General features: G+C 39.3%; 1 protein-coding gene across 1 annotated transcript; it reads right to left on the bottom strand.

Moving 5' to 3' along the window:
* Window positions 1-848: 848 nt before the first annotated feature.
* CTR9 (CTR9 homolog, Paf1/RNA polymerase II complex component) lies at window positions 849-21,282 on the bottom strand. Its single transcript, XM_027737765.2, has 25 exons — window positions 21,156-21,282; window positions 19,188-19,286; window positions 18,179-18,418; window positions 17,625-17,742; window positions 16,927-17,016; window positions 15,909-16,057; window positions 13,590-13,697; window positions 12,988-13,095; window positions 12,631-12,867; window positions 11,762-11,851; window positions 11,533-11,661; window positions 11,252-11,435; window positions 10,645-10,733; window positions 10,187-10,372; window positions 9,916-10,003; window positions 9,536-9,684; window positions 7,353-7,469; window positions 7,036-7,181; window positions 5,549-5,620; window positions 4,250-4,385; window positions 3,595-3,741; window positions 2,987-3,144; window positions 2,610-2,706; window positions 2,176-2,288; window positions 849-1,926 (listed from the first exon to the last, which is right to left on the bottom strand). Exons 1-25 carry the CDS (start codon window positions 21,198-21,200, stop codon window positions 1,515-1,517), a joined length of 3,507 nt encoding a protein of 1,168 aa, XP_027593566.1. The 5' UTR covers window positions 21,201-21,282; the 3' UTR covers window positions 849-1,514.
* Between the last annotated feature and the right edge of the window lie 513 nt (window positions 21,283-21,795).

Here is a 21,795-nt window from a genome sequence, read left to right as displayed (position 1 = left end):
CATCCACTGCTTCCTTATGGCTCTGGGTCATGATTCTCTTGACAAGAGAATCGTTTCCTACAAGAGCCCAACATCTTCCTCGAGTCCATGTCTTCAAAGCTATCTAGCTTCCAGCCTTGGCTGTCACAAATCTTCCCCCTAAGCGACTGTGTGACAAGCAGACTGAGTTAAGGTTCAGTTTTGCTCTGATCCAACAAACATGACTGTTGTTCTTCTATTCTGAATGTTACCAAACATGTAAGTTTTAGGTAAGGCCACAGATAGAAACTTGATACCAAGCTGAGCCACAAAGAGAGACACCCAACTGTTCTGTGTCTCTGCTGTGGTTACCAACAGCCCATAAACACATGAAAACCCCATACACAACGAGAACAGCTCATGCTCACAGCACACCACAAATAGCAGCATGGGAAACTTCACTTTCAGGCAGTGCTTCAAGTGAACTATCAGTAGTGACAATCCAGAACTCCTAAAAACAAAGCAATATACTTCAGGCTATGCAGTCTCTTAAAACTGGTAGTGATACACTATCCAGGTCTACATAATCTTCTCTTGGCAAACACTTAACATAGGAGTGCGTGACCAATGAAAAAAAGAAAGATTTCTTTGGACTCGTACAAAATACAGAACTGCAGAGAGAAATCAGATTTACTTTAGTCTACAACACAGCAATTTTTCACTGTTATTCCTGAACACATTATATGACAGGACTTAATTCCAAAAGCCACATATTTAAGCTAAAATATAGTTAAGACTGCTCCCTCAAAGCAGACTCCTTTGTCAAATTTAACATTTTCACATTTTCTGCTTATACCTTTTGAGGGGCAAAATAAATCACTCCAAGCAAATAAGCAGGAACAGTTTATTGTGACATTGGCAGCTTTACCCTTCTCAAGCAATACAGAGTTCTCTCAAATGTTTTTACCTGTCAATTTAAATATTTCACCCACATCTGCATCGCTAGTTTGTAAAATTTAAGATCTGCATCTTTTCAGCTGATTTAACACAAAAACAGAAGCAAAAGAACAAAACCTCTTGGAAACATAAAGAGTCACACCATGGCACATTTATTCTTCATAGAAAGTAAGAAAAACCTCCCTACTGACCTTTACTCAGAGTGAGGAAAAAGATAAATATCCACTTCTTTGTCCCATCTTGTAGGATTTTAAGATCCGTCTATGCATGTATAGGTAGAGAACACGGTTTTAGCCACACTGAGCCACCTAAAGAGATTTTATGTTCCATAGTTTTTAAATGCATTCTGTCTTTGGCGTGCTGACTACAGGACAGGGACTCTGTGCATCTACAGCAGTTTCAAATGAAGAATACACCAGAAGCCAACTTAGAGAAACATCCATTAGTAACCAATAGAGAGAATCACAAGAAGGTCTCACAACACCTCACTAAGACATTAAGGGCTTTTTAAATCAGTTTTCAAATATAAAAATTGCATTTTCCCTATAACTGAAACATATTTACATGAAAATCTTTAAAAGATGGTCTGTAATTCAGATCTAATCGCTGTCATCCGAACCACCTTCAGAGCCCTCCTCATTGGATCCCTCTGGTTCAGACTCGTTACCAGATGCTCTGGCAGAACCCTCGTTGTCAGACGCTCTCTCAGACTCTCTGTCGGACTCGGCGCTGCGAGAAGCCGGACGAGATTCGTTTTCGGAGCCCCCGGAGCCGCGACTCCTCCCCGACTGCACGGACTCGTTGTCCGACTGCTCCGACTCCGACCGCCTCCTCTTCCTGGGAGACCTGTCACTGTCAGACTCTTCCTCGGAGGCGCGGACGCTGGCCCTCCTCGGGCTGCCGGCCTCGCTGCCAGACTTGTTCCTGTTGTCGGAATCACTGTCGGAAACAATGCGCTTGCTGTGCTGCTGCTCCCCCTCCTCTGAATCACTGTTGCTATTTCTAGCATGTCTGCAGGGAAAAACAGAGGAAAAAAGGTATTAAGAGGTGCTATAAGGTGCTATCCTACCTTCAGATGAAAATGAGACAGCAGGATTTGAGTAATGCTAGTGCTAGAAGAGTGAGCAGAATTAATCTGTGATGGGAAGTGAGTACAATGAAAGAGTTCTCATCACCTTTGTGTTATCTCATTAACACTGCATTTTCTCTTGAAGGCATGCACCGAAACTAAGTTCATACAAAGTTAATTAAGGTTCTTACCCATCATCAGCAATCTTGAGTTTATCCTCATCAGAAGAATCATCACTTGATGAAATGATGGCTTTTGATTTGATCTTTCCTTTCATTGAAGGAGGCAGACGTTCTGGTTTGGGCTGTACAGGGGGAAAACAAAGACTGTTCATGTGGCTGGTTAAAGCACAGGGCCCAAACACAAACACATTCACAAAACCAGACATGCTTTTCAAAAAATTTTCCATTTACTATCACTTAAATTCTAGATGGCTTTGGAAATATCCTTTTCATCCTTGAAGCAGCAATAGCAATAAGGGAGGATAAAAATAAGCTCATATGCAGTTGGCTTCAAGAAGTTTTGTTGGAATTTTCAACATTAATAAATCTCTCTTGACTAGGGTAAATGCTGAACTCCAAATACCCATTTAGAAAGCGATGCAGCTGTTCAGGGTTTCACTTACAGCTTTCTTTTTCTCTGCTTTGGGTGGACGGCGTTTTTTGGGTCGTGGGCCATTTTCATGGTCTTCATCATCACTCCCCTCATCTGCCTTCTGGGGCCTTAAAGAGAAACACATTTCATATGATACAGAGCATAACATTGCAAAAAAACCTTAAAACAAACAAAAATATCAGTCTCAAGAAATGTCCAGTTTATCAAGTGCTACTCAAACTTCTTTTGCAGAGTGGCTAAGTTTTAAAATGTGCATGTGTAAATTAAAATTAACCACGTGACCTCTTGCCAACAGTTCATTTTTAAACTGTTAGGAAAGGCTGCACGAGAATATACTTAAAAGCCCTACTATTTCTCAGGGAAGTCTAATATTAAAGTATCAGCTACCTCCTCCTCTTCTTCTTCTTTCTCTCACCCTCCTCTTCTTCCCCATCTTGTTCACTGCCACTGCCCTTCCTCTTCTTTTTCTTCCTAGATATGGGTAGATCTTCATCACTGTCATCATTGACGAACTCATCAAATTCCCCTGCTCCTTTTTTGGAACGCTGGAATAAACACACACACAATACAACCTATTATTTGCCTTCCAGTTACAGAGCTACCAGAAAACAATTCATAATAGACACTTCATCTGAACATGTTTTGAAAGATATGAAAACACAGACCTTCTAGAGATTATGGAAAAGCTGGCACAAGATTGATATCATTTAGAAACTGATCCCAAATTTGCACATAATAAAATAATCTGTTATTCTAACAACCACATTGAACAGACTTAAGTGATGCCGCCATGCTCAGAACTTTCAAGTATGAGCTTCCAATTTTTACATTTTAGTATTAAACTTGTGCAATTTCACTCAGTGGAGCCCAGGAACTTGAAATTAAAAACCTCTGCTCCTGCAAGAGACCATATGTCAAAAGGGGAATATGAAGGGCATTTAATTTAAAAAAAAGAAAAAAAAACAAGAGAGAGAGAAAAAAGAAATCTGTTCTACCCTGCCTCCACCGCCACCACGTTTTTTCTCCTTTGATCCTTCTACTTCACCAGTGAACATCAGAATATTCTTGGTTTTCTCCACATACTGAGCTCTTTGTTCCAGAAGTTTCTTCTGTTCTTCTTTTTCTCTTAGGCGCTTCTCTTCCTGAAACATCAAGAAAACCAACCATTACTGCTGTATTTGCAGCATCATGGCAATTATTATCACAGGGGATAAATTACTTGCTGTCAAGAAACTGGAAAATTGCTTTTTGACAGCCTATGTCACAAGAAGGTCCACAGGGCAAAAAAAAAAATAAATTTCTACAAGCCTACGGTAGAGAAGGCCAAAGTCCAAAAGAACTGTTGCACCAAGTTCTTCCTCATCCAGCCTCTGTCAGTATAGAAATTTGATGGCAAAAAAACTTCTGGCACATGTATTTTACTTCATTATAAAAACTAAAAAATCTATTTCTGAGGCTATGGGGAAAAAAGAGTGAGGATCACCTCTTAGCTATAATATTTTCTGCTAGCACTTGCTATGACTAAGAAAAACAGCACTATTAAGTACCACCCAGAGCAACAGAAGCGTGCATACCGTTAACGTATACGCTTTGTAAAAATTAAGTATAGTTAAAAAAAATGTAACATAGAGAATTTAGCAGAATAAAAACCTGTTCTTTAAGCAGTTTTTGGCGAAGCAGCTCCTTCTCTTGCTCCTGCTTTGCACGCAGCTCCCTCTCCTCTTCATCCTGCTTGCGTGCCCGAGCCACGTGGTACTGGGCCTGGCTCAGTAAGTCGGAGCATTGCCTGCAACGTGCAAGGTTCTCAGGTAAAGGAAGGTGGCAAACGCATGGTACAAAAAGAAATGGCAAATTATGAAGGGCACACACCACAACACTACCTTCATATCCCCAACAAAGACCAAAAAAGCTACTTGAAAGAGCACAAAGAAGAGCAGTGCAGGTTTTTGAGTGAATTAAAGCACTTTCTAGTAAGCTGATTTATCCTGTGATACATAATTTCAGAACATATGGCTTCGCACTCATCATTCAGCCAATTCATACACAGAAGACCCACACGTGAACATAAAAGGAATCATCCCAACTAATTTGGATAGCTTCAGAAGTATGGTTAATAAGAATTTATATTTAATCACAACATCCTAACAAACCTAAGCAGGAAGGTAGGTCAAAATTCAAGTTTAAAAAGCCCAATTGTGTAAGAGTTAAGGCTGCACAAAAAGTAGTCAAGTTGCACAAAACAAGCAAGGTGCTTTCAATATCCTCTTAGCAGATGTTAAAATGATATTTCTTTCAGTATTAAAGTTTTCTGCTCTGCACAAAATGCTTTAAGGATAACCATTTCAGATGTACAGTGCACGATGGCCAACAGATGTCATTTGTGTAGGGCCATGGAAATCTTACAAGAACATGCAATAAATGAAACACAGGCCATACTGAGTGAATACCTAAGAAAAAAGCTTACAAGGAGACCAATTTGGATAGGCTTGTGTACAAGCTCATTACCCCTGAGCAAAAGTTAAAGCAGACTACTCTGCAAAATAAAAGCTTTCCATGACCCACAAGCATTCACACTCAAAAAATCTCAGTGAAAGGAAAGCTGTTGCTCGATTATTACGCTCAGAGTCAAAACAGTAAGAGGTAGAAATGTTTAAATAAATGTCACTGCACTCACTGATGGAAAATTTGCCATTAAAACACCAAAGCTTGGAGACTTCAGCTAATGGCAGACATCACACGTTGAGAGTTTTAGACCACATAAAAACGGTAGAAAGCAAGGACAGAAAAAGAAGGAAATAGTGATAGGGAGTGACCCTGCCCTTGTATTTCTGCTGTTCTAAGAAACTGGCAGTTGAAATTTTGAAATCTAGTTTTAATACAAAAAAAACAGGGCAAAAATATTCCACTTGGTATCTGAATGGAGGATTGTTTGTGGTTTTGGTTTTTTACCTGGCTTCTGTAGCAGCAAGGGCCAAGTCAAATCTCATCTTATCACCTACTTTACTCAAGTAACTGAAGTACCTGGAGGAAAAAAAAAACAAAAACAAATAAAACTCAGCAAATATGGCATCACTTATATATTTATTGCAATTTTGCCTTAGAACAAAAGCATTTACTCCTGAATTACAAACCTGTAGAATTCAACAGATGAGGAAATCTCACCAATTTCCTCTGTTCCAGCCTCTTTTAATACAGAAGATAAAAAGTACATTAGAAGTTCTCCAAATTTAAAACATTTAAAACATTTTAAAACAGCTCTAGAGAGGAAAAAATTCTGAAGAGAATTCTAAGAATTCATTCACTGGCTCCAACCAATAAGTACATTGCTGACCCCAACAGATTTGTTCCTTATCTGTCCCAGCTTACATGCTTGAATTCAGCATAAGAAAAGGAAGGAAAACTTATTTTTTTAAAAATCCTTTCAGAACAGCCTCTCTGACCCAGTGACCCTTGCACATACAGCAAGCTTCTGAGCAGATTGGTAAACTGTGAGGATCAGTGCTTTGAAAAGCTTCTCCAACTTATTTACAGGAAAACGACTTTCTAACTGTCAAGGTTGCCAGTTTCTTCCCATATACCCACAGAGACACTTTAAATGAAGTACTTTTGTACTGGACTGAACTCCAATTCTGGTCTGTATGAATAAAATAATCCCTTGCTCAAGTTTTAGACTACGGAGATTATTTTCCAAAAAGTTTTAGTTAATAGGCAAAAATAAATCCCTGCAACCTCTTCAGGACAATAAATAACAAGCTTCTTGCTAAATGTACGTTAGAATTTGTATCCTCCACATCACAGCAGAGCTAGGAATGCACAAAGCATGCCCCAGCTACACCAGAAACCAGGAGCACAATAAATGGTTCAAGGATGGTGACAACTGGATCACATTAATCACGCTGGTATCCACCTAAAATTTTTTTGTTTTGTTTTTTTTTTTAATAGAACTAAAATATCTCAAATGGACTTAAAAAACTGCTTCTGTTCTTGAGCCATGACAGTACTCAGGCTTTACTTGCCAACAGGAGGGTGAAACTAGTTTTCAGAGACTGCCAGACATTAACTATGCTTATACAATATAAGATATATACAACATAAGCTTACACAGATTTGCTTTTTAGCCTTATAGTTTGCTTTGAAAGAAGTCATAAAAAGGTATTAAAGTCATAGAATAATTTTCAACATTTTTTTCAAGAGTGCATTTCCAGGAAGAAGGGCATCTTGGCTGTAGCAGTAACAAAACCCTTTGAGAAATACATATTGGCACTTGCTCAAACAAAACGGGCTCTGGAGAAAGTCTGACTGCCCAGTTTTGTCAGGCCCAATCTTTTGTTTTTCTACCAGAAATGCTGGAATTACACACAGTTCTTCACAGATGACTGCTCTTCTAACCAGATTAACAAAATAGATTATAATGACTAGAACTAAATGACCTTTACCTGTGGGCGAGCTCCAGTTCTTTCACAGCGTTAAGCACTTCCTTCAGATTGCTTTTCTCATCTTTCAGGACAGAGGTGGCCAGTCTCTGCAGCACTAAAGCCACATTAAACATCAGGACTGTATCACTTGGGGCAACGTGCCTGGCCTGTGAAAAAGGATGTTAAGATAAGCTACAGTGTGATACAGAGGTGGACTGAAATGACACACAGAGAATAAAGCACCATCAGTGAAATCCCAGAGCACCGAATTTAAAGAGACACAAACACATCAACTCACAGTACTTTACTCTGTGATACATGATGTTCTATAGTCATACCTTTAACAAAGTTTGTTTGCATTCCTGTAATTTGCCACATTTGAAGAGCGCCCGGGCCAAATATAACAAGACTTCAGTATTTTGATGCTTATAGAACTTTCGGAGGCAGTTTTCATACTGAAATGGGGGGAAAAAAAAAAAATCAAAGTAAGAGGTGACAGTGGTTTGTTACTTTGGTTAGCTAACCCCAGAAAATGCTTCTCTTCCTAAAAAGCACTACTGCTAATATGCTTTTTGTTTTTTAAAGAAGTGTGTCGTGCTACATGGATGCCTTCTTTTCACTGTGCAGAAAACTTTCTCATATTCCATTGCAAGTATCCATAATTTCTAGAAAATGGTAGCAGCCCAGGAGGCTCTGTAGGTCTTAAAATACAGAAGAATACTTCGCAAGTACCATCTATTGTAATTAAGCCTAACCTACGTGACTCATTTTAAGACCATTCAAATATTCTCCACAGTATGAAGGGAGGAATAAAAGATCTGTTTTCTCTACTCACACAAGGTATTTTACAAGTTGAAAAATACCTCATGTGGCAATTCCATGTATCTGACACAATTAGTTTAAAAAAAACCCCACACCTTTCAGATAACTCAACATCAAACTTGTTCTGCCCACCTAGCTGAGGAACCTGGCATGCCAAGGGATATTAGTGGCTGTAAAGTGTAAAGGATGGCTTGCTACTTCAGGTTTTGTGGGTCTCGAATTAAAGTTTCAAACAGTTACCAAACTTATCCTTTTCGGTAATGAGCACCTTCTGTTTGACATATTCTTTTCTCAAGCAATCATTCACCCTTTCTAAACCTCCAAAAAGGCAAGGAATACAAAGAAAGTTTTATTTCCAGCTCAGATATGGAAACCGCCCTGAGCTGTAGTGCCTGGAGTCACTACTCTTGGATCCCACTGTGTTGTGACCACCCAGTTTTCACTCACCTTTAGCATCAAAGATTTTGTACTTAGCTTAAGACTGCCTCAGATTTGTGTGCTTTAGGGTGAACTCATTAGGGTAATTGTCATGGCTGCAGTAAGCTAGGCTAGCAAATTCAACTCATCTCCCTTTGAGTCCAGTATCACTTATTTCAGACTGTGACTGCATAGCAGAATCCAGGGAACAATAAAACACCTCAGTAAATAAACACATTTCCAGGAACATCGTTTCTCAAATATATTAGCAAACGAGTGAAATATTTTTTCCTCACAAATCAAAAGGTGAAAGTCACACCCAGTTTTCCACTGTGATTCACTGCTTGAACAATTGCTAAAATTAAATTTCCATTAAGGTTTTTGGCAATAAAAACAGAGTATTAAAAAAAACCACAACAGACCCAATTCAAACACAACAGAATGAACACAGTCATGGTCACATGTTAATATGTTCAAGCTTGTTAACAGCAGTTCACTGGAGGATAGAGACCACTGAGGTCTTGATCAGGTAAGAAAGGCTCAGCAACGCTTCCTTATTAAGCATCAGAAAAAGCTTCAAAACCGCTCTGAATTAAGTATTTTCAAGCCTCAGTCTTAATGACATAAGTTTGTTCTGAGCTTCTGTCCTGTCCAACATATGCTTTTTTTTTTTTCTTAAAGTTTATTTGTATGCTTTTGATCAACTAATTGAGTCAATTTAGTTAGGATTGGTTGATACTTGAAAGTTCGCTTGCTTGAGCAGGTCGAACTAGCTGATCTCAACAGATTTTTTCCTGCATGAATTAACCACTGATGCTAAGGTGGTGAGAGAAATCATGGCACAGTCAGCTTTTCAGACAGCTCTGACTGTTCTTCATGCAGCCATTTGCAACAACAAAAATAAGAACTGTTGCTATTAAAAAAATCCCAGCAGCAAATTGTATTTCTTTACTTCAGTAACATCTGAATGTAAATCATGTACAGTAACTACACTGACTGAAACCTCTCTGACTAACAATTAATTCCAAAACCAAAATTTCCAATTATGTTTGAACTCTGCTAAAAAAAAAAAAAAAAGTGCAGAAGTCGATAGGTGCTTTGTTACCCTTCACCCACATTCGGCAGTTTGTTTTTAAACCTAGACCTGACAGCCAACAGTAGGTTAGAAACAGACCTAGAACTCATTAAGATATTGGTCAGAAACTTTCACAAGCTGCCATGTCAACAGAGAAAAACCCAGAAGTCATCTAACACATTACATAGTTCAATTTGGAGGTGTTACCATCTGCACAGCACTGATGTACTGTTTCTGCTCCACGTAGATATGTGCCAAATTCAGCCACACATCACTGATATCTGCTGTCGCCTCTCTCACTTGGGCAAACACATCACGAGCTTCACGGAAATATCCTTTATGTGCCAAGACAGCTCCTAAGAGGAAAGTAATATGTACAGTGTAAGCTTCCAGATTCATGTGCTGTGTACTCCTACCAGAGAAAATTAAATACTGCCTGAATAAAGCTCCCTATCAAAAACTGACATAGCTGCCATTTCCCGTGCTCCGCTACAGAGTGTTCGGGCCCCAAAAAAACAATTACATATTAAAGCATAAAACATAAGAATATGATCACCTCTGAAGGAAAACTAGAGTCTAATATTCACCTATGCCATTAGCAGCATACAAATTCTTTGGATCATTTCTGAGCACTTGCTTGTAGATCGCTAATGCACGGTCTTGATGACGTTTCTCCTGCAGGAAGAAATACCCCCAATTCATCACTCACTTTTCTAACGGGGAATTAAAAGATCATCTCAGAAGTTTCATGGCCTATAAGGTGCCAAACAGGCATCAAGAAAAGGCTCTGAATAGCTAACAGTGTTCAAAAATTAAATCGACAAACACACACACACGGGGCAGCCAGACGCCCATTACCTTTTCTCTGTCTCTTGTGGGTTGATGAAGAGTCTGCAACCAGACATTGCCAAGAGCCAGCATGGAATAAGTATCATTTTGTGTGGAGGGCTGTTTCAATATCCTTTCAAATTTCTTCTGTCCTGGCCCCCACTCTTGTTTAGCCAAATGAAGGTTGCCAATCAGAGACCAAGCATCCGGATGGTCCTAAATAAAAACGCACTGTAAGTTGCAAGAGCACCGTTTTCCTTTGCAAGATTACTTTTCCAAGTCTAAAGTGCTATTTTTCTTAAATAGAATTCCATATTAAAAAAGAAAACAGCAAACAAAACACACAGAGAGCAGATTATGGTAGTTCTCTCTTCTTCCTCTAGTTTATGTGAATAAACAAAATAAAAACACAACAAAAGGAAAATTAAAATTTAAGTTAACTTAGTATTTCCAGTGTTTTAACTTTAAACACTTATAGGGTTACAAACCTGATTTATTTGAAGTGCTTCTTTAAACCAATCAGAAGCCTCATAGAAATTTCCTTTATCCCTGGCCATAGCTCCCAAGCGCAAGTAACCTAAAAATAAAACCAGAAAATAAAAATCAGGGAACAGGCTGAAGTCACCTTGAACAAAGAAAATATTTCAAAATTTCAAAAGCAATCTTTTTCTTGATGGGCTAAGGACAGCAAACACTAAGACACCTTTCATATTCTGTTCAAAACAAGACACAGCACATGAAGAGGAACGTCCATCCATAATGGTGACAAAAAAAACCTATGGCTTCAGTTGGGATGGGGGAACAAGTGGGCAAAAGTATGCAAGTCTAGAGCAGCTAATTTTGCTAGATTTTTGGAGTATAGTATGATTTACTAATATTTAGAAGGTTTAAAGCTGGAGATTGGACTATAGGAATGATGCAAACCTCGAAATAAAAGGAAAAACAAACCAGTGGGGAAAATAGCGGGTAGGTAAGCAGAGCCCAAAACAATGAGAAGAAGGGAAGATAGATATAAGGAGACCAGAAGACACTAAACAGGAAGATTTTTGGTATTATAATGACGACTGCTGAACTAAAATACCAACTGTTCCTTACAATCAACGTAATTGGGATGTTCTCTTAAGATGTTTTTGTACAGCTTTTCCGCTTCGTGGAATTCGCACATGGCCTCATAGAGCCTGGCAAGGTTATAGGACGTTGTTACGGAGATGGCATTGTAGTAATGCTCGTCGTGCTCAGCTTCCGCCTTTGCACGATCCAGGGACGCCAGAAAGTATTTCTGAAGTATTAAAAGAAAAGAGGAGTGAAACACTTTTCTTAAAGGAAAAGTTCTGGGTGATCAAGAAACTCAGTTAGGGCTTTGAGGAACTGCACACCTTCGCTTCTCCGAGGTTCCCCAGCCTGAAGTGCAGAGCACCCACATTATTCAGGATCTCTGGCGGGACATCAGCCTGCACTTTCTCTTGCAGAATGCGAGTGGCTGTTCCATAGGCTGACAGGGCACCCTGAGCAAAGGGAGAGAAAGGGGATGAGAGAAACGAGAGAATGAGCTCTAAGTGCTCTTATGAAATTACCTGTAATTCACCAATTGTGTATTAATAATACCTGGATATCAGTCTGTTCTAGAATCTGGGCTAGTTCAATCCACGCCTCCACATCATCAGGATATTGTTCTGTGACTTTCTTTAAATGCCCCTGAAAAACATCAGAAAATAATTATGCCACTTTGTAAACACACAACCAATTTAAATAAATGGAAATAAAAATCAAAAGAAGGAGTGAAGGTATTAACTTTAACACTAGAAATATATACCATACTGCAGGAGAAAATATCCCAACCAGTTGCACAATGTGGTCACAGAAAAACCTGCATTATTTTCCTTCCTTCATTATTCTGTTTTTCTGTGGAACAGAACACCTGCTTCAAGTCTTAGAGAAGCAGAAACCATCACACCAACACGAGACACTAGAGAAGTGATGTCTACTATTTTTTGCATTTATTTACCCAACATCAGATTTAAAACACCTTTCATTTAAAAAAAGTACAACTGTGCTTCCACATAAGCCAGGACAAGTGTTAGCTGGAAACCACCAGCTCATTTGCTGTCTTCAGGAAATCACAAGCTAACTTACCACCTTCAGAGAATTTTAACATATATGAGAAGAATTGAATTCTGCCCTTGTTATAGTACTAAGTACTATTTGTACCAATACCATAGTACCAAACATGAAGCTGGGGATCCTCTAAATTCCTGGCCATGCTTTAGCTAGAGCCCAGTAGAGTGTCAGTTCTGCCCAGTTTTGGCTCTTCACAGACAGGAGGATCTCTTGGGACAGCCCATATGAAATATTCCATACCTACAGCCAACTAACTCCAAGTTTTATGCAACTTGACGAGCAGTCTGATTTCAGGTCTGACTTTCAAGTTCAACTCTTGGATATAAAAGTATGACAGTGGCAGAAGCAAAAGTCACCTTCGCAATATCCCGTTTCTCCTGGTCTTCTGAAGCCGCATAAAGAGATCCAAGGATTTTCATGGTCTCATAATTGTTAGGATAGGCTTTCAAAACTTTTTCAAAGCACTGTGATGCATTCTCTTTGTCCCCACGATAAATGTACATTTGACCCAATCCAAAAAATGGAAGTACAAAAGAAGATGAGGCAAACTGAGTGGCCTGGTAATAATACTGGAAAGCTTGATCATAATCTTCCTAATTAAAAAGAATTAAATGAAGAACAGTTAGTGTTTTTAAAGGTAACCTTTGCATGAACTTTTATAACACAGATTTTTTAAGTGTAAGCTCAAAGGGTGCTTTTAAAAGCTGCCCTACCTGAACATGAAAAGATCTTGCCAGCTGATAACAGCTCTCTGCCTGCATTGCTTCTACTTCTGTATTATGGAAAGCATGAAGAGCCAAGTGCTGTACTTTACCATAGTCCTGAAAAAAAGGAAGTTAGATGAAATTTGAAAGCCTTCACTTTATTTATGGTCAAGCGATTTATTATTTAAGCATGGATAGCTGGAAAATACAACAAAGCTTTAGTCACAGCACTGACTAAATAAAAACAGATTTAGTTTTAGCTGTTACTGGTCTTTTCTCTATTTCATATTTTAAAGCACGGAAGAGTGGGGAGGGGGGAAAAAAAACAAACAAACCACCCAAAACCAACTAACCAACCAAAAAAAAAAAAATCCCAAACAACAAAAACCCTTCAGGACACAAAGGTGACCTTGACTTTAGAAATAAGTGTACCTTTTCTTGGTTTTCTTGAGAAAGGTTTATAGAAAATTCAGATCAAAAATTTATACTTGTTCATCTAAATTAACAGTTCCATATTAGGCACCACTAAAATGAGGTTGAATCTAACACTGGAATTCTTGCTGTTCAGAGGTTAACAAGTATTTAACTGTAAAATTTCACAGATCTCTTACCTTCTTGAAAAAGAAGTGATTAGCCAAGTGATTCAACACCATTGGATTACTGGGGTCAATCGTGTAAGCCCTAGAGAGGAGCTGAACACCGTTCTTGATGGAATCAGCCTAAATGAAACATTGACAGGTATCAGCAGCTGGATCTCATTAACAACTTCAAAGCTACTCTTCAGCCTAGGCTGCTGCAGGAAGTCTGACAAAACCATACTGAGCTCACAGAAAAAGGTAAATTCAGCTACTAGCTTTTCTCCCTGCAGCGTACAGGGAAATGAAGCTACCACACAGGGATGGAAAAAAAGCAGAGCAAGACTTTCTAGGAAAAAAAACCCCAAAAATGGAAAACTTAGTCTTGATGCCCTTTGACATTTCACATTCACGCCCTGACAGCCTTCCCTCTGTTCCTTCTACCGTTCAGTGTCCCCAGTTTGCCTGTTTGGTTTAGGTTTCAACATTTTACCCAACTCGTTCAACAGTGAAATGAAAATATTTTCATGTTCAAATTAGTTCTAATTTTAAAAAATGGTAGAAGTTTGCAGTTTTAAATAGGAATATCATAATTTCAACTTACTCTTTTCTACGGAAACTTTACACTTTAAAGAAAGTTTTCCATGGGTAAAAATTTGGCTTACCTACAATTTCAAATCCGTAACTGATAAGATAATTGCTCTTTATTTAGAATACCCACGAAATCTGGATCACAAGCATGTGAGTTGAAATCTGTATTTATTTCTGAAGGGAAACACCGAGAATGGTATCTAGCAATCATCTAACATCTGTGCTTTACTTTGCAATTATTATTAGCAGAAAGGTATCCTATTGAACAGATTAGGCTTTATGAGGTTGAGATATAAGATTGAAGGCAGCTAAAAAAAATAATTCCAATTGGAAAAGGCACTATCTTTCCAAACCTAGCATAACCATATAGCTGGATTAAGAGATACTGAATCATTCCTGGTTTAATTCTCAAAGGCAAAGGTGTCTTATAATAACACTGTGCATATGTGCGAGTTCTCCGATAACTTGAGACTCACGTCCAAATTCAACCAAATGGAACAGACAGGCAGAGGTCTCAAGGCTCCTGAGCACTTTCATTTAAGAAAACCAGAGATCAGACAGACCTCAATGAGAACACAGTGTGACCTCAACCCTGATTTCACACCGTAACATCTTCTGGGAGGGAGAAACATTAGAAATATCCAAGCACAGAAAATATGTCAATTAGTTTGCTACTCAGAGAGAATCTTTTCCCCAGAGAAAATGTTCTCCCTCCCCCGTGTCAACTCCTCCATGTTACACTAATTTTGCAGTAAAAGTGGTAAAAACAGTTAGAAGTAAAGCATAAATGATACATTGCTTAGAAAGAACACAAAACCTATTTGAGTGGCTCAGCTTTTAATCATGGCTTTTTGAAGCTTAAGGTGAGTGGGCTCAGCCCTTGACTTCAGTCAAAAGGTCTTCAGGAAAAAAAATGAAAGATATCAGGTTTCATTAGTTTTTCATCCATAGAATTATTTATTAAAATCTGACTTTAGAATATTTTTGGTTCTTTCTGTAGTTTTAGGAAAGAAAATTCTCATGCCCACGTTTTGAATTCTTTATGGAAGTCTCAACAGACATACTTTTTACCCATGATGCAGTAAACTAAGAAATTTTCAGACATTCTGTGCTAACAGAAGATCTTTCTAGGGAACTAAGTTTTTCTACAGATTTTAGCAACATACAATTTTGTAACAATGGGGTTTTTTTAACACTTAAAGGTCTCAGGAAGTTGCAATCCCAATTAAGCTATATGAGCATATGTATTTTTCTAGTGATAGAGTATCTAGAGAAGCAGGATCACCACTTTATCATAGTTTCATCAGTCCAATTAAAATTTCTTCTTGCCTACTCTTTGGTTTACCACATAGCATGCATGCCAAGACTGACTGACTATAACTTTAAAACTTGTTTGAAAGCTTATGTTCCTTAAAGCCCAGGGAATACATCTTTTACCTTGACCTTCCTTCATATATCTCACCATGGATTTTTATTATTTTAATTGAAATACTTAACCTAGTACTGTTGTTCTGTAGCTAACACCTCTAGAAATAACAGAGTTGAAGATTATTAACAGTAGAAGAAAGCTCTTTTTTTCAGAATGTGCTGCTCACAAGTACATATCTATAGTATCATTCAATAGTGGCACAGACTCGCAATCATTTCACTACAAAAGTTATTACCCATTTTAAAAACTCGACTACCTTCCAGAGGATAAAAATTTTGCTTTTTCAGCTGAGAAGAAAGTGAACTGAGCACGGATTCTCGCTCAGTCAGACCCACCTCCTTGTTATTGAGCTCCAGAACAGCCAGTCCAACCAAGGCCCCCACGCATTTGGAGTTGAGCTCCAGGGCCCTGCTGAAGGCCAAGCGAGCTTTCTCCAGCTTGTTGAGTTTCACGAAGCAGTGGCCCATCCCTAACCGGACCTCGGCTAGGGAACAAGGGGACACCATTCAGAATCCCAAAGTTTCAACTTTATGACTTTTTTTTTTTTACAATCTGGACATCAAACAAAGTGAAAGCAGAATTTTTAAAACCTATAAAGCCATCTATCGATTTGCAGTTTTTAAAGGCGCCTCCCACACTTGGCCACAAAACTTGAACGTATTAGTAAGACTTTATTTCTTCATACTCCTGAGAACATTGGTCTATCTCCCAAAGACTTGGACACTAACCAAATAATAACCTACTTTATGGAAATGTATTAAAAATAATGGAGGAAAGCATTAAAAGTTCGCCAGATGAAAGGGCTGGAAATTTCTCAGGCAGGTTAAGTTCACCCAAGACTATCAGGCCTTCAGAAAACACGGACAAATAAGCAAGTTAGCTGGCATTTCTCCTCAAATGACCAACTGACTCACTGCTACCAAAAATGCTGGTTATCATCCTCTAACTTCCATGACCACGTACAGATAGACTAATACATAAAATTTACATCATATTGCCCTTTCAGACTGCTTGTGATCTAAGAATACAAACGTTTATAAACAGCAATTTCAAATCCGTGTCTGTATGAAGAAGGGGAGTGAAGGAAAGATGTTTCTTGAAAAGTAAGGCTTGCATTTCTTAAATGCACTTTTGCAGCAATGAGTCTCATGGTAAAGCAGACCACAGAACACACATCAACTTTGTAACAAACCCTTTTTCAGAAAGAAATATTTCAAGTCAATGAACACCTGAACTCCTCTATAATGAGGGTTGGGGTTCTTCTGACAGATGTAAACCACAAAAATGCCCTTTGAATCTAATTAGTTTGCAAGGACTGCAAATACTTCCAGTAGCAAATACTTTCTGCCTTACCTGGGCAACCTGGATTGGTACGCAGTGCTTTCTTGTAGTAGGCAAGGGCTCCTCTGTAATCTTTCTTGTTGAAAGAAATGCATGCTTTACCTGTTATGGATAAATCAGAAGTAAAAACAAAGCAGTTATAAACCAGAAGCACAAGTACTATTCAGTAAATTGTACCAATTTTCAAAAGTTACAGCTAAAAACTAACAGAAAATTCAGACAACTACATCTTTGGTTATCTTTGATGATGTCAAGTATATGAAAAAAAAAAAATCAAACTGGGAACACATTAAATTTATGTTTCCTTTTTTTTTTTTTTCAGAAACTTAATTCCTTCCTGGTCCAGAGGAAAGACACTTACTAAGACTAGTGAACAACTTAAATTACAAGTGTTACAGCCCACTGACCCCTCACCAGCAGTATCTTCACCCTCAACAGAGTGCACAGCTTCACTGGCATCATCAGGGAAGTATAAGTAGTTGGACTGTATGTATGCCCACAAGTCTCAGAAGATGCCAGCTAACATTCCACTTTCTCCCAGCTCTTCCACCTATGCATGCTTCCCAAGTTTAAAGTAGCCTCTGTCACGTGTTTCTGGTCACCTCTTGATCACACCCTCTCTACTCACATATGAGCCCTCTTAACTACATAATCCATTTCAAAACTCAGCTCCAAAGATCAGGTTTTTACAAATACACATAAACTCATACCAAGAAGGGCAGGAATATTATTTGGAGACTGGTTGAGCACAAAGTGGAATTGTGCATCAGCTTGGTCCATCTTATCACCTTCAAGCAGACAAAAGCAGGCTCTTCCCAACAAGTGATTCTAATCAAGAAAAAAAATTTGCAATAAATTTATCTTTGTAAAATATGAAGTTTGGACTACAGGAAAGATTAACTGGCTACACTACAATGCTTTCTATGATTGATTTCTCTTACATCAGCAGTAAAATAAAACAGAAAGGGTCTTCATCATCCCTTCTAAAGTTCACATATCACCAAGCAAGAGAGTAACAATAAATGCTTCTTTCCCAACCCCCAAGAGTTGGCTGAAGTAGTTCTATCACGTGTCAAGCTAGAGATAATCATTCCTGGTGGCACCACACACATTTTAGATACTTACAAGTTTTGCTCACATGTACGACACTAAAACTTTAAAGCCTGAGCAGCTCCTATCTTCCCTTTAGTGAATCAACACTTGCTCTCTTTACAATAACTAAATAATTTACAAATATGGATTTTTAAGCAGATTCTGGTTTTACCTGATCGTACATGATGATTTTGTCAGCCATAGTGTACAGCAGGGTAGCCTGGGTAATGAGCTCCTTCTTGTTGTCTTTGTTCTTCTCCTTCCGAGCCTGCTGCACATAGTAGGCTGCCAGGGTGTCCAGACACGTCATCTGATCCTTCTCGTGGTCTCTGTAGTCCAGGTTGCCATCGATGCGCGCAGCTTCCAACAGCTTCACAAAGTCTTCTGTTTTCCCCTGCTTGTAGTATTCCAGCTACAAAACACACAGTTTTAACACACAATGCTATCCCAGCAAGCACATAACATATCAAGTGCATGCTTTAGGTGTCACACAGATTCTTTTTCCAGTATGTAGGGATAAAACAGATGTAAATGTAGGGATCACCAGACAGAGGCATTCTGATAACGCCAAATATTTTTGTCATGGTATCATAGAATGGTTAGGGTTGGAAGGGATCATAAAGATTATCTACTTCCAGCCCCTCTGCCACAGGCAGGGACATCTTTCACTAGATCAGGTTGCTCAGAGATCTGTCCAACCTGGCCTTGAACACTCCAAGGGATAGGGCATCCACAGCTTCTCTGGGCAACGTGTCCCAGTGACTCACCATCTTAAAACACCAGGTTGTGAGGCATTTATAAGAAAAGATTCCAATGGCTTTCCTCTGAACTTTTGTCTTTTTGCACATTTCACCACATTTTCCATAGTGTAGACACTGCCCCCTCCTTTTTTATGAAGTGTATAACCAGAGGCACAAATCAGGAAAACTATTGACTGAAATATAAAAAAACAACTTAGAAAGCAAGCCTCAAGCAGCACTGCTTCGTGAAAAAAGGATGAAGTTAAGATCTTAATATGCATATGTCAAATCAGAAATATCAGGCTTCGAGTCAGTGACTGAATGATCCCATTAAGTTCCTGTTCAGAATTCAGTTATCACTGGCCATAAAAGCAAGGAAGTGGAAATTATTATTGTTATGTGAATATAACATTTAAATACACAATTTGTATATATACTAACCGCTAAGGCAATCCATATGTGCAGCTGGGTGTGCTCCTGTTTCAGGATACTTATCACTTCATCACCCTCAGGCAGCTGATCAAAGTCAAGCTCGATAACCTAGAACCAAACAGTACAGATTAGCTTTTCACAAAACATTAATAAACATCATCTATCACTGAGCTCAAAGGAAGCTGGACACTTCAGAGCACAAACCATAAATAATTGCTTGTGTTTAAACAAGGTTATGGACAAAGAAGGAAGAGATAAGGTAATGTATTCTGTACAAGACAAAAGCGACAGCCTCTCAGAAATAACACAGAAAAGACAACCCGATATTTGGAATACCAGTCAGGGAGAATAAGCAGAACTTCTTTCACTATGGACTTCAGGCTTGGAATTTTTACAGTCCAGCTAATAACCAACTTGACTGCACACTGCTGAATTTCTAAAACTTTTCCTACAGGTAATACAAAAATCTAGGACAGAGTCAAAATATTCCAAGTTATCAGATGTCAGAGGGTCAATACTCAAGACTTATCTCAGAGTCCTGAACTTTCATAAAGTCCTCTTAATGCCCAAGGAAAGTAAGAGACTACTGAAACAACTAAATTTCTGAAAATTCACAACTGCAGTCATCATCAGTAAACAACATTAACTCTTCATCATGCAAAGATTATTCTGCAAGACTGTCTTCCCATGTTGATCTACTCTTCTGATATTAAAAAACTAGGAAAAAGGAGCAGATATTGGGATATTTGGGAACACAATTTAACTGCCTGTTAGTTCACCTGCTACTCAGTCATGCTACCTTTAATATTAGTCATCTATGTTACAAGTCAATTTGACAGCCAGGGAGAGGTGCAGTTGTTGTACCCAGGCTTGTACCCTGATTACCAATGCAGGGACTCCTTCTCTCTAGGCTGAATTAAAGCAATCCAATTTATATGGGCTTATAGCTTTGCCTATGCAAGACTTTAGAGTACCAGCAAAAATATTTCTGCCACTACCCTTAATTTTAGTTTTGTCTTGCACAGTACCTCCTGTTTGAACAGATAATGATGTTTTCAAATTTGGGCAACACTCATCCATGAACTAATACAGTTATTAATGAGAAATAGGTATTACCAACTCAGCAAACACAAAATGGAAGTTAAAAAAAAGGGTGGGGGGAAGGAAAGTAGTATTTTAAAGCAATCTTCAGTGATTAATTCAAACTTCGGGATCTAAGTAGTCCCAGGCAGAACCTGAAGAGCAGCACCGTGATCAACTATTCATGTCGACACCTCACACAGAAATTTCTGTCACAGAAGAAAATGCCCTCCAACATGCAAAATTCATAAAGTACCTTTGTGAGACTTAAAAATTCAATGACAGTCACGTGAAATTTTTTTCTATATATACATATGACATATGTGTATACATGTATGTGTATATATATGTATATGTATGGTGTATATATAGATATATATAAAAATATATATACAAACATATATAAAAGAGCGTGGATGCATGTGTTTACAGAGAATATTCTTCAACTTGTAAGCAGTTATGTTTCAATAACTTCCTTAGCTACACTATTCACTTAGTATCTGATACGGAACGATTTAACTTCTAACTTTAGAACACCCTGGAAATTTCCAAACACTTCGCTTAAATCTTTTTAACCTTGGCTTGGGACAGTGTATCGTAACTAAAGAAAACTTAAGTAAGTTTCTAAACCCACCCTGAAGTAACTTTACCTAGAGGACCCGCTGCCCTGCCTGTCTGAGGAGCGCCAAGCAGTTTACAAACAGTGCGGTCAGAAAAATCTGACAGAACAACCTAGGGAGAGAATTCCCCTGGACACACACCTGCGGCCGCGGCACCTCAGGGAAAGCAGCGACACCGCCCCCCGACCCCCGGGGCACAACTACGAGGGGCAGCGCCCCGGCACGGACCACCCTTCCTCCCGCAGCCCCTCCCGCCGCCTCCCAGAGCCCGGCTCGCCTCGTCGGTGTCCCGGAGCGGGATCTCGATGGAGCCCCGCGACATGTCGGCGACTGCTCTGCGGGGCCCGCCGGACCCTCCACACGCCGGGGCCGCCTCAAGCCGGGCCGGGGCCGCCGCCGCGCGCACTTCCCCTCACGGCACCGCCCGACCCGGACGTGCTCGGGGACGGGGCGGGGCGGCCGCGCCGGACCCGCCTCCGCGGCGGCGTGAGGGGGAACCGGGGTGTTCTCCCTGCCCGTTCCTACCTGCATCACGTACCTACCCATAGATATATCTATATACACATATAAAACACTGAAAGGCAGTGCCGCGTGTTTTTATTTGTCCTTGCAGCCGCTGGTCAATGGGGTAGATTTGCCTGGCTGCTCTCTCCGGTCTTGGGACCGCGACTCCCTCACGGGCAACGCCTCCTCTCAGGATATTTTAAAGTCGTTATAAATGTGCGGATTTTCCCCCATCTTCGTGGGAAAGCAGTGTGTAAATCCAAACAGGTTTTTATCCGACTAGCTCAGCCGGTGTTATACTATTAAAACATATTTAAATTTTTCGGCCGCAGCACGGCCAACTATTTTCAAATTATCCAAGTGTTTCTTATTACAAATTCTGAATCTGATAAAATCTAATAAGATGCTGAGCC

The sequence above is a fragment of the Pipra filicauda genome, unplaced genomic scaffold, assembly GCF_003945595.2.
Source record: "Pipra filicauda isolate LSUMZ 115617 unplaced genomic scaffold, ASM394559v2 scaffold26_size5592650_pilon, whole genome shotgun sequence".
In the NCBI taxonomy this organism is placed as follows: Eukaryota; Metazoa; Chordata; class Aves; order Passeriformes; family Pipridae; genus Pipra; species Pipra filicauda.
Note: the sequence above shows the minus strand (reverse complement) of the source record. Positions and strands in the feature narration are given on the sequence as shown.

Coding starts and splice junctions, on each gene's coding strand:
- CTR9 (XM_027737765.2), bottom strand. CDS start 21,200: ATGTCGCGGGGCTCCATCGAGATCCCGCTCCGGGACACCGACGAG. Junction 16,058..16,926: donor TACCAATCCAGGTTGCCCAG/GTAAGGCAGAAA, acceptor CTTGTTCCCTAG/CCGAGGTCCGGTTAGGGATG. Junction 4,386..5,548: donor CTTGCTGCTACAGAAGCCAG/GTAAAAAACCAA, acceptor TGCACGTTGCAG/GCAATGCTCCGACTTACTGA.